The 12,816-nt window shown below is 43.5% G+C and overlaps 4 protein-coding genes across 4 annotated transcripts; 3 read left to right on the top strand and 1 right to left on the bottom strand.

The window, feature by feature from the left end:
- Positions 1 to 1,947: 1,947 nt before the first annotated feature.
- Positions 1,948 to 3,202, top strand: BBBOND_0300840 (tat-binding protein-like protein, putative; the record flags this gene model as incomplete). Its single annotated transcript, XM_012912911.1, has 2 exons — positions 1,948 to 2,524; positions 2,562 to 3,202. 2 exons carry the CDS (start codon positions 1,948 to 1,950, stop codon positions 3,200 to 3,202), a joined length of 1,218 nt encoding a protein of 405 aa, XP_012768365.1.
- A 1,213-nt stretch (positions 3,203 to 4,415) lies between these two features.
- On the top strand, positions 4,416 to 4,998 carry BBBOND_0300830 (hypothetical protein; the record flags this gene model as incomplete). Its single annotated transcript, XM_012912910.1, is given in 2 exon segments — positions 4,416 to 4,694; positions 4,705 to 4,998. The coding sequence occupies 2 exon segments, from the start codon at positions 4,416 to 4,418 to the stop codon at positions 4,996 to 4,998; spliced, it is 573 nt and encodes a 190-aa protein (XP_012768364.1).
- Positions 4,999 to 7,076: 2,078 nt separating this feature from the next.
- Positions 7,077 to 8,429, top strand: BBBOND_0300820 (Probable serine/threonine-protein kinase kinX; the record flags this gene model as incomplete). The annotated part of the gene is made up of 1 exon (XM_012912909.1): positions 7,077 to 8,429. One exon carries the CDS (start codon positions 7,077 to 7,079, stop codon positions 8,427 to 8,429), a length of 1,353 nt encoding a protein of 450 aa, XP_012768363.1.
- Positions 8,430 to 8,850: 421 nt separating this feature from the next.
- BBBOND_0300810 (TelA-like protein) lies at positions 8,851 to 11,844 on the bottom strand (the record flags this gene model as incomplete). Its single annotated transcript, XM_012912908.1, has 1 exon — positions 8,851 to 11,844. The coding sequence occupies one exon, from the start codon at positions 11,842 to 11,844 to the stop codon at positions 8,851 to 8,853; it is 2,994 nt and encodes a 997-aa protein (XP_012768362.1).
- Positions 11,845 to 12,816: the final 972 nt, after the last annotated feature.

Here is a 12,816-nt window from a genome sequence, read left to right as displayed (position 1 = left end):
CCCAATCGCATCAGACTTACAGAGATATTATCTCCGATATTCTCTATGTGTGCTTTGATGTCATATATATAGCGTGGGTGCGAGTTCTAATGTCCTCTTCATTAAATAACGTATTGCGCTGATTAGGTAGATGTGTTAATCAGGTTTCAACGGCACTGAAATACATCGCTAGTGTTATTCATGGTAGATTGTGGTATGTAGATGGATTACGAACAGCGTGACCAAATGTGCATCCAACTATGTTAAGGTGGACTGAGGCATGTGGTTGATGGAACTAGCTAATGTCAATGCTAGATGGAGGCCGCGAAATCTAAACTGTACTATATATGCCACGCATGATTACACTCCTATGAACGCTTAATCCAGATGGTATACCCGTATATTACGCAATTTACCTCATTAGAGAATACAAGGGTATATAATCCACAAAATATACAACGTAACGATACGACAGATTAAATTCATCCCAGTTTAGTTGACAACCGCGTATGCTAGTTTTTTTTAGATTGTTGGATGAATAAACAGTGTGCCTATGGCATTCGGGTTCAACGGTTTGGGATTATAGTAGCGAAAAGCAACATGAAAATTAGTTTCGTCAGATAGATGAGTTGTTTTATGAGAATTGTACGTTTTACGATAGTATAAACACGGATGATGTTATTTAACTCATTCTACATACCATTTGACTGTAATTTGGAGGAATATTTAGCTGTGGTATATCTTTTGAACCAATGCTACCTGTGGGCATCCGATGAACGTGACCAGGCAGACGAGCACAATTGCCAGAGAAAAGGCCGAAAACATTGCAAGCTACGATCAGGTTTACACAATTGCGTCCTTATTTAACTCCCTATCTGGGCACTAACCTCTCTCAGTGTAACAAACAACCGGACTTGAGCTTATATATGCATTGCAACTAAGGCCCTGCCACGCTCCATCACGATTGCCATCTGATGAAACGCAACGCATCACAATACGTTATGAAGCGCTCTAGCAAACATATTGCGTAGAAGCAAGGCATATGTGCCGATGACATAACAGGGTTGCCAAAAGGACTACCTAACCATTCGGGAAGTCTGACGTGTTGGAAATAGGATTAAACATGCCGCAATGGTTCACGTTTGATAGGCATGAATTATTCAACTTGAGAATCTCCACTTCCTAGTAGCAGTAAGAGCAGTGGACGCTACCAAAGAGGCAGTTCGTTTGATGAAAATGTCTTTGCTTGAAGACAACAGGGTTTGCGCATCTTTCACAGACAAATACGAATAACCCCTGGATTGACAGATTGATATGACTACTGCCAAAAATAGCCCTGTTATACACTTCAACTTGAGGGAGACAGAGTCGCATCTGTTAGACCGAAATGACACACCCGTCGCACTAAACCATGTGCAATCTAAGAAACAAATATAAGAATTAAGACGTCTCATAGGAAGAATCCACGAACGTGTCGAGGGAGTCCTTGATGCAACACCGCGGAACCAAATGGGGACATAAGCAATCTTCCTCCTACACATCAACGGATAATCGCACAGTAGACCAATTTATCCACCATTTGTTTATATGTGCGGTCTTGTTCCTACATTTGTCGTGCTGTCTTGATATGGATGTAACAAAAGTACATATATGTTACGATAACAGCGCGCTATAAGGCCATTGGAACGATGGGCGTAACACTGCTTATTTGATACAGATTTTAAACAACAAATACTTCGTGGTGGTTTATTTTGTGTAAACGCCTGTTTTCTGTGGCTGTCTTACCATCCAAAGCACAGCGAAGCAAACAGAGGGAGGTGTGCTGTGTATGTTGTCGTTTGGTGGCAGATAGTTCACTAAAAGTCATGCAGATTGCTAATCCTATTCGTCAGTGCAACAACCGAACGGAGCGCCCTATATAGTGTTCTATTGTGTGTTTTTGGCAAGAAAATAATACCCTTTAGCAACATGGCCGCTACAGGGGTTCAAAGTGATGATATTCAAAGCCATGAGGCTGAAAATGGGCTTATACATTATTATCGGTATCGTATTGAGGATTGTGAAGCGCTTCTCCACCGGAAGGAACAGACTCGGCGTAGGCTAGTTGCGCAGAGGAACGAGCTAAATGCAAAAGTGAGAGAACTTAAGGATGAACTTCATGGTCTCCTCGAATCTGGAAGCTTCGTGGGTGAGGTAGTCAAGCAAATGTGCCAGGATAAAGTGCTCGTCAAAATTAGTCTCGAGGGAAAATATGTTGTTGATGTCAGCAAGGACATTGACATTTCCAAGTGCACACCGAGCACACGCGTCGCTCTCATGAGCGATTCTTACAAATTACACAAGATACTCCCGACCAAGGTTGACCCATTGGTTGCGCTAATGAAAGTAGAGAAGGTTCCAGATTCCACCTACGAGATGGTGGGAGGCTTAGAGCAGCAGGTAAAAGAAGTCAAAGAAGTAATAGAACTTCCGATAAAACACCCCGAAATATTCGAATCACTCGGCATATCGCAGCCCAAGGGGGTGCTACTATACGGGCCGCCAGGTAAGCGCCGCACTCATGCACCATAAACATTGTTCAGGAACCGGGAAGACGCTTTTGGCGAGGGCAGTAGCGCACCACACGGACTGCACATTCATAAGGGTTAGTGGATCAGAACTTGTTCAGAAATACATCGGAGAGGGTAGTCGGATGGTCAGAGAACTTTTCGTTATGGCGCGGGCGCATGCGCCGTCGATTATTTTCATGGATGAGATCGATTCCATAGGATCTCAGAGGACGGATAGCGGTCATGGCGACTCGGAGGTGCAGCGAACAATGCTTGAATTGCTTAACCAGTTGGACGGTTTTGAGCCTTACCAAAATATCAAGGTTATCATGTGCACCAATCGCATTGATATATTGGACGAGGCATTACTCAGGCCTGGGAGGATAGACCGCAAGATAGAATTCCCCAACCCGAACGCCGAGGCACGGGCGCAAATTCTTGCCATCCACAGCAGGCGAATGAATCTGGTGAGGGGCATTGACTTAGAGATGATCGCTCGAGAAATGGTCAATGTCAGTGGAGCCGAAGTTAAGGCCGTTTGTACGGAGGCAGGCATGTTCGCACTCAGAGAACGTAGGGTTCACGTGACACAGGAAGATTTTCTCATGGCGGTGGCAAAAGTCATGAAGAAAGATGCTGACAAAAATATCAGCTTCACGAAACTGTGGAAGTAAACAATGTATCCCGATAGACAACCGATTTTAAAACATCCACTATTGCCATGTAATATAACTGCCTTTAATGTGTTAATACATTGAAGTGGTTCAATCTGATCTTCTGCTTCAGTAGAAGAGAATGCTCGATTGTGTTTGTGAGGTTTACCGAAGTTAAATGACTACGAAACATGGATACACCGCTTGGTGGACTAGTTTTTAAGTAATGCGCTATCATTGTCTGTTTTAGATCTCTTTGTTTGATTTCGTATTGTGCGCCAGGTTACAACGCTCAGCTAATACTTTTTTTTGCGGCTCATCAGTCCATTACGAACATGCTATCGAAATTTGTTGCTGATTATATGCCGTTCAGTAGCCGAGCTCTACTGATATAATTCATGATAGTACCCATACAGTTTGACTGCAAGCGTCTTTGTTTACTACGTTTCTCAATATAGGTCCCCGCCTTGAATCTCGTCTGTTGTTTGAACCCTTAACTTTTCCGATCCTTTGTCAGGCGTGCAGACACGCTATTATTAGATCTTGGTCGGGAGTTCGGTGTAGTACGATCGTGGTATCCCTGCGATGAGACTTCAGTCAATTTTAGTTGTCGGTCATATGAGAGGATACTACTGTTCAGGTTGAGGGAGTAAATCTAAATATTCATTTTTTAAGAACAATTAGGTTCTTAACATCCTTGAAACCATTATAGTAATTAGGGAACCTATCAACCTTATTTACTTATTATCGAGGTTGCAGATGTTTAAAACTTTTCCGATGACAGGTAGCTGGGGCCATGGGACTCCCGCTGGGTATCATTTTACCAACAAAAAATTAAATAGAAATTATAAAAATCTTGTTTAATTTCATATAAACATAAAATGCTTTTTTTTGTGTCATATTTTGGTATTTCTCGATAAAATGGAAAATTATAACAATGACCGAACTTGCAATAAGTCCTATTTGCGCATTCTGCGGAATAATGTTGTCTTCTAATATAAGCAAAGTTGCATTTCGTTGTTATTTTGACAGCCCAAATTGCTTGCTCAGCTGAAATGCGTTCGTTGCGTGTCACAAATGTCTAGAGGACTTTCTCAACGGAGCTGTAATATGCCGCCGCCACGTCAATGATACCGATTATGTATGGCGGCTTTAACCAACTTCACAAAGTTGCAGCCCTCTAAACACGTGCGTTGAAGAAACTGGCAACCTTCGATCCATTGCCATTTCGGAAATGATGGGTACCGAAGACAAAAATCTCTTCACATGGTTGGAGTCCTTTGTTCCTCGAACTGACATTATGTACCAAAAAAAACGGGATGATGGGCTCACTGATAACTGTATGATATTTATCTGCGGTCCTCGGCATCTGGTTTTAAGCGATGTTTTGCAGCATAACATTTATCATTATAGGGATTACCAAGAAGATACGCTTCCGTTGAACACAACGATGCCATTAACTGAAGAAATAACTAAGATGGGGCATCAATTGGGCATATTTTACCAGAACAGAGTGCGTATAGACATGCCATGTGAAGGCTGCTAAGGAAGCGGCGTTCTGCGCACCGCCATACGTCTTACACCCGTCCAACTGCTTTAACCAGGTCTATGTCGATGGTGAGGTGAAGGACGTAATCGAATTCAGCCAGTCTTTAGTAGCATCACGTTTCAACCACTTCGTCATCTTGAAGTTCAACAGCGAACTCATTGGACCATACGAGACTCTGCGCCAGACCCCGCAGTTGGAGTGCCGCTGCGTGACCATCAAGGGTGTCGTTCTATCCACCATCCAAATCGAGAACTACTACGCCAAGTAATGGGTAGCTCAGATGTAGTACATCTTGTTGTCAATGACAGAGTTTAATTGTCATAATTCATGTTGTTCGATTTGCTGATTTGTGTCTCCAGTGGCTGCATAGTACTTGGTTAGATTTTGGTAGTTGTCGGTGCTGTGTTCGCATCGTATTTTAGTGTTGTAATACATGCCTATAGTTTTGTGTTGGCCACAACACGTCGTGCCAGTAATGGGATTTGATGTCACGTCTCATAAGACAAATAGCGTATGTCCGGCACACTTCGGGAAGGTGCAAGGTTTTGCGTTGGTGATATCATAACAACCTAAAATTCAGACTATGCCCGAAATACTCAACAAAAGGTTTAATGCGGCAATGGTCATTGTTCCTCAGTAACTCCACCAATTAAATCAACCAACTACCGTGTGAGCACTTGGCCACCCTACACTGTTGGAGAAAAATTAAACCATAAAGCAGTTCATTTGCTCACTGCGTGTTCACATCACTTCACATCATAACTATTCATAAGGCTGAAGTGACTTATATTGGTAATTACTAAATCACAGTTACCCGTGCCCGCCCTACGCAGCGGCAGCCTACAGCTTGCTGGGATGGGTGCTGGGAAAACGGAGTGTGATTCACAATCAGGTATGAAGTGCCAGAAACATGATGAATCTTTGAGATATGTTGTCGGTATGATATGGCTAGGAACCACTTTCGGTAACCCTCAGCTCAATAAGGAGCCCAACTTATTGGCAGTAGAGATGACACTCTTATAATGCGTATTCCCACGTTAACATAATGAAGACATTGTAATGTAACATATATAGGCGAACATTCGCGTCAATTTATAGAGTTGTGTGGGAAACTAATGTGGGATTAAGGGGGTAGATGATCCAAAGAGTTTAACCGGTGTGAGATTCATAGCAGTGACATACGGTCGCCATGGTAGAGTAGTAATGTCACAATAACGACTAAAACAGTCGATCATCAATCGATATGTACGCTTATAACATCGTACACTAGGTCACCCAGCGTAGCATGAAGACCGAGCTCGGCATCCTAGGTTACAACACACATTATTAGTGATAGTTATTCCGATATATGTTTGCCGGCATGTGTTTGTTTGACAGTCTCAGTACGCATAAATAACGTCAAAGTAACAATGGGAACAGGTGGTATAGTTCCTTCCCGTTAAGTTCGAAGTCGCTCATATAGAGATAAGGAATCGCTGACAGGATTGAGTCACGCGCAGCTCAGAACCGCCAATATCGACCCTGCGACCAAATAACGGATTACTAAGGGCCATAGGATACACAGGCCAGTAGTTAACATGTTTGGGACGAAGCATCTGTACATTAAAGTTATAATGCAAGTTCACGAACCATAGTAGTAGTCCAAAACCGACGTATCGTACGACATACGTACACACAATATGATACGGGTACAGATAATAGTACCATATTTGTCAGTGCGCTGCATTCTAAAGCAAACCGCTATCAAGACCGGAGGAATAACTGTATCGAGAGGAAAGTGAACCAATACATCGCCATTCGCCATTGCTAGGCTCTAGGAAGCACTCGCGGCAAAAGTCGACGCTACATCATCAAGCTTAAAAGAACTAGGCTAATTGCGCAAAACTGCACAAGGAGTGTTTTCATTCCGTATTATATGAGTCACGTTTTGGTAACGATCAATCCCCGCAAGACGTTGTAGGCTCTGCGACATGCTGCTCGCAACCCATCATATCATTTTAAGCATCAGCACACGCCGATTATTGTGCTAACATCACGAGGCTCAGCATATGCCATTCCTGTCTAAAATGTACCTCCCCAATGACTCGCGTGCTGCGTATTGCATGTCACGTTAATGGCGTGGATCTGTATTAGACAGCGCAGATTGGTTGTTATAGTTCCTCCAACTTCTACCTGTTTTGTTTGCAGAGAGGTTTGTATATTGCTTTGAGGCGAATATTCACTTGAAGGCAACCTCACTGTTCTGCTAATCCGCCATAAAGACAGAGCTGTTTGCAAACCAGCCTGTAGATAGACAAAAATTTAACGCGTTTATAGAAGTCGGCTAATTTAAAGACTCATTTCAAAATGGTATTCAACTCGTTGACCGAGCTTCCCCGCAATTTCAGGGAGGGTATTGACTGGCTGGTAGCGCTGAAGGGATCTGATGCTGAAAAGAACTTGGCGGCTATTAGTGACGCAGTTTTGAATTTTCTCAGAGACAACTCAGTTTGTTATGACGACATTCCAGCCTTCCAGAAGCTTAAACTTATTACTAAAGAGTTCTTGGAACAAGAGGGGCTTAAAGACCGGCGGGCAGTAAAAATGATATTGGATAGATTCAATACGCCTACTCATAAAAAACGCGATTTCTTCTCAACGTTTTCTCATCCCATCGATGAGGACGATGATGATAATGGCATAAAGACCTGGGGTATCACTGCTGAAAATATTGTGGAGAGAATAGCCAAATCTGTGAAAGGTTGTGATAAGTTCTTGGCAGAAGTAAAAATTCCCGGCAAATATATGTCTGCTTACAGTTCAGGAGCAACATGGAGTAATTCATGTACCCAGAAACCGGCAGATTGCGCAGCTGTCTTCGTGGGAATCACGCCGATGCTATATGCAGGGTTGATGTCTTTGTGGGATGCGACTGACGCTGATGATTTTAGGTTGTTTCCATCCAAGGCGAAGAAGAACTTAGGAGATTTATTGAACGCTTTGCGTTATGCTAAGCCGGAATGCAGCTCTAGCTTAAGTCGTTCAGACGTCGTAAATGCGTTGAGCGGTATAGGTATAGAAGAGTTGGACACGCTCATGGAACTCGCCGACTTCTGGATTACGCAGGGATCGGAGAATGAGGAAGCTGTAGAAGATATGGAAACTGAGGTATCTGCAGACGTTGAAGAAATTATAGAACCCGTAAACGCCGCAGAATCTGTAAATGCCTTAAAAGCTGAGGAGACTGTAAATGACATAGAGGCTGAAGAAACAGTAGACGAAGTAGAGGCTGAAGAAACAGTAGACGAAGTAGAGGCTGAAGAAACAGTAGACGAAGTAGAGGCTGAAGAAACAGTAGACGAAGTAGAGGCTGAAGAAACTGTAGACGAAGTAGAGGCTGAAGAAACAGTAGACGAAGTAGAGGCTGAAGAAACTGTAGACGAAGTAAAGGTTGAGGAACCTGTAAAGGACGTGAAGGCCGCGTCAGTGAAGCCACGTGTACAATACGTTAAACCTGTAAAACCTCGCAAATTCTACATGGGCAGCAGGGGAGTATACGGAATACCAGGGGTTGACATCAACATGGGTTTGTTGCATGCCTGGAATACCAAAAAATATCATAATAAGCGTCCCCAAATCTCTACTGCTGCCGCCACAGGCAACTTCCAGTGTCCTGGTGCACCTACAGTGGCGAACTTGGACGCCGCTAGTCCCATTTAATGGGCGTTTTGTTTATTCATGTAGCCAAGGAGTTATTCTTTCATTAAGTTTGTTAATCATATGTTGATGTGTAATCCTCCATTGTCGTGTCTACAGCCCATTGTTGTAAAGATGCTAACCAATCTACCTAATAAGCAACTTCGTGTACAGCGTAGAAAAGATGTAAAGGCAGCTTATTAGTGTTCGCAATGTTGGAATGAGTGCCTACTCACAAGGGTGCACTGGTATCCCATGAGGCTCTTTGTAAAAGGATTAATGTCATATAGTGTCCCATAGTACTGTCAATTTAAATGCAATCACACCGATTTAAACACACTATGCGTGATACAATATATAACAGATAAATCCATGCACTACTGTCATGACACATGAAATGGGCGTATATACCTTTCCGTAGATTATTATAACCACCAGTTGCGCCTTAGCTGAATAGTTCATTAGAGAGTGTGTCTGCTAATGAGAATATCTCCAGTTTTATACAGGTGTTGTGTGAGAGTCTGGTTATTAACTCGGCGCAACTATCGCGAAAGTCTTCCTTCAGTTGCTCATTTATATCTTCAACAGGTATGACTGTATGAAGCTGCTTAAAGGCATTCGCAAATACAAATTGAACATCTGCGACGTCCATTAGCACTTTTGACACTATATCAACACTATTTTGTACAATTTGTATCATGTCATGCAGTGCTTTGTCATCGTAGCAGGAATCCGAGGGCTGTAAAACCCAGAAATTCATTTGACGCGCCATCTTACTACCGATTTCGTTTGAAATTGTTTCAAGCATTCTACGGCTCAATGATTTCAAATTGTCGGAACATTGCCCTGCTGCTTCATGGAGACCTTTGCGCTTAGCATCCAAATCTGCTGGGCACGCATTTGGCTCATACGCATGTGCTACAACCGCAGCTGACATAGCATTTATCGTGTTTTTAACGACATCGGTTATCCTGTGTGAGAAATACCTCAAAGCTTCAGCTATAAGGCATGCCTTGCGCATGGTAGAACTGTCTATGTCTGCCTCTTGGAAGTGCAGCATCGACACCTCTGCATCGATCATTGAATGATATACCTCGATGAGCTGTGTACAATCCTGTGATGCGCACTCTCCTGTGCACGGCAAGGCCTCCGCAAGTAGTAAATATAGGTTAAGCCTTTCGTCGATACTTGCACATGATTTCATCAACAAAAATGGCACTTCACCATCGGCAGTGGAGTAGCTGTGAGCATAAGGCGCATCCCAAATTTCTTCCGCCAGCGCAGATTGCACACACGTTACGTTATTCGATTTAAGCACCTCTAGGCATGATACACCGAGCGACTTGATGACTCGGTCCACTATTGCCCGGAATTCATACGTGATGTCACGATCTTCATCCGGTAATATAGATTTAATGGCCGTTATCCCAGGACTCAAAACCATTTTTGAATGTTTGTCGGAACGCCACTCGTTGTCTAAAGTTCTCAGAATCATAGAAGGAAAAAGGTACATGGCCTTTATGTCAACCTGGAGTCGTTCATACTGTGTTTTTAAAGCCTTACAACTCTCCACAAAGTTTATAAACTCGCTAACATCAAATTCCGCCTTGAAGTTGGACGTCAATACCACGTGATTCGCAAAATCATCGAACGAATTTTTTGACGCCGTGTCGACGATGTGTTTTATGGATGCAACGTAAGCAGCCAAAACATCGCTTATATCAGCGTCAATAGAGTCCGAACCTTTTGTTTTGTTTAAATTAGAATCTGTGCGAATCCCTGATTGGTAAATTGACCAGTAGTCAATGTCATTCATGCACATAGGCGGTAACACCACCGTTTTACTGACTAATGCAGAAATAGTTGATACTGTAGTCATGTTACCAACAGGATTAGTCGATGACATACGATCTTGTACCACGGATAGTACTTTTTCAGCCAATTTCACGGATTCGGTGGATTCCATCGAAAGGGTTTTGTCTTGTCGCATCCTCTCCACGCACAGCATGCGCCGCAAAACCATGCACCCCCAAACTTGCGATAAAAAGAAGTATGACAGAAGCCTAGATTTATGCCCCTCAAAAGATTTCGCAAGCTCGGTCCAGGTATCGTATTTTTCGTAACCGATGGCCGCTTTAGCACCCTTGCACGCCAGAGTTAAGGTTTCCATCGCATCCCTCAACATCGAGGCATTTGTCAGTGCGATTAACGGTTGATGCATTTGGTCGAGCATCGTTTTTAACGAATCAATCGAACTCTTCATGTCCGACGTATCCCTGAGGTCTATCAGGGCAACTAACGCAATATTAATAAATTTAGTCTCGGCGACACGCTGGATGTTGAGTATAGATTCGCTGACTACGCCGGCTACAGAATGCGCGAGCTTAAACTTTCCCAAGTTATCGCACAGATAATTCACTACGGATTGACTGAGGAAGTTTGCGACTGCAATGCCATTGGAGTCTGCGATACCCTGTATATATTCCGGCAGCGCTATGATAGCCCTGAACATTTGCAAATATTCCAGCATTGTCTGCAGTTCTTTCTTGCGTGATATACCTTTCTGAAGAATGGCATCCAACTCTTCTTTTTTGATTGGCGCGGTTGATAAGCTTTTCATGATAGTACCCTTGGTAGTTTCACCCTCCAGATCCATTCGTATTCGATTAATTTGTTTGGTGACATCTAGAAACCGATTGTGTAGCTCTTCTACGCTTGTGCACGCCTCGTGAACGTGTACGTAGCGCCTTTCTAGCATTTCCTGCAGTTCGCAATTAACAGCATCGAGTTGTGCCTCCAACGTTGTCATGATCTCCGGTATACGTTCGACTTCCTCTTTAAATACGTCATTCTTAGACAACACATATCCTTCACTATAATACTCCCTGGGCACATGCACTTCTGATGGCGCTGCTTGGCGATCAGCACCCTCAGCGCCGTCGCCACTAGGGGCATCTTCATTCATAGTTGCATAAAACACCGAAATTTGACGAATATATTCGGCAAAATCTGATTCTTCAACCTTAGGTATGAGTTTAGTCCTCGAAGCAGATATGAAGTCCTCCAGCGGGTCACTGCTGGTGACGTAGTTGCGTAGAAAGCCTGTAAAATACTTCCCCGAGAAGAAGGAATCGTCACGACAGTCCTCATACAGTGGATATCCCCACTCACCGAGCGCGATTGTTGCGATATTGGATGTGATGCCGCGTTGTAATAGATCGCCTTTGGCAACGCCTTCCTCTGTTGCCACGGTGCAAGAACCCCCCTGCTCAGCTGTTGTCCTTGATTCGTTCACTGAAGCGCCACTTTCTATTGAGTATCGTCCAACATATGAGGCGGCTGCTTCGCTAGTCGAATCTCTTTTGCATCCGTCAGGATCCGGCGATGTGCCCTTATGTACAATGATTTTTTTCAAGAACCCCGGGAATAGCCTGACCATTGTAATTCTTTCAGCGGGGATTCCGCTATCCGGCTAGAGCCGGAGGATTACTTAGCCTTCTATTCAGCCCCCTGATATGCGTGGATATAGAGCTGGCGGATACACATATCCCTTCAGTCGCGCCTACAAAGGGCGCCAGAAGCTAAATCTGGTAAAAGTATCCTATTATAATACGCCCATGTGAAATCATGACAATTAACTGAGGTAAACGCTGTGCACATCACGGTTTACAACCCTTCCGGAATCAGTTAGGTAGAGATGTGTGGTAGGATTAAGGCTGTACACGATCACGTTCAAAGTTGCTTTTCCGAAAAATGCTCGCCATCTATTGACTACTGCTGATACACGCGCATATTTTCTGTGTTAATGGAGACCATCACCGTGATAATGGGCACGTTTATCATTTTAGATGACAGTTGCGCTGCCGTGATGCACAGGCGGCAGCAATCTCTTTATTCACACATGGGCATCACATATAATGGGACCGCTTTAGAAAAAGCACCTTCTCGTTGCCAGCAAGAGTAGAATCTATTATGGGCGTCCACATCTGAAAATGCCACTGCGGCGAAAAATACTGCGACGCTACATCAAACACACGGCTCTGGTAGTGTGTTTAAGGGTAAAAAGTCTTGGTTATATGTAACCAATGCGAATGACCTAGCACTGTTGAATAACACAAATAAGCGCCTGTGAGTTGAGGTAACCAAGGGAGTACTGGATGTTGCACACAACAGGATTATAACGGCACACTAAGTCCGTTTTATTTGATACAATCTATATCTTAATTCCGCTGTCAGCTATTATCGTGCTTGCTAATGGCGCAGGTGCTCTGGGACAACTGGAGTGCAAAGCGTTGCCCGCTGGTAAACATAGCACGTTGTATCTCCGGGGGCAAATAATCTTTTCAAAATAACCGAAGACAGTTCATGGCTATAAACTGTCATACATAATTTTTATTGTTTAAGCTTCGTG

Source organism: Babesia bigemina (genome assembly GCF_000981445.1).
Source record: "Babesia bigemina genome assembly Bbig001, chromosome : III".
Lineage (NCBI taxonomy): Eukaryota > Apicomplexa > Aconoidasida > Piroplasmida > Babesiidae > Babesia > Babesia bigemina.
The sequence above is the reverse complement of the archived record's forward strand: the minus strand, read 5'-3'. Positions and strand labels throughout refer to the sequence as shown.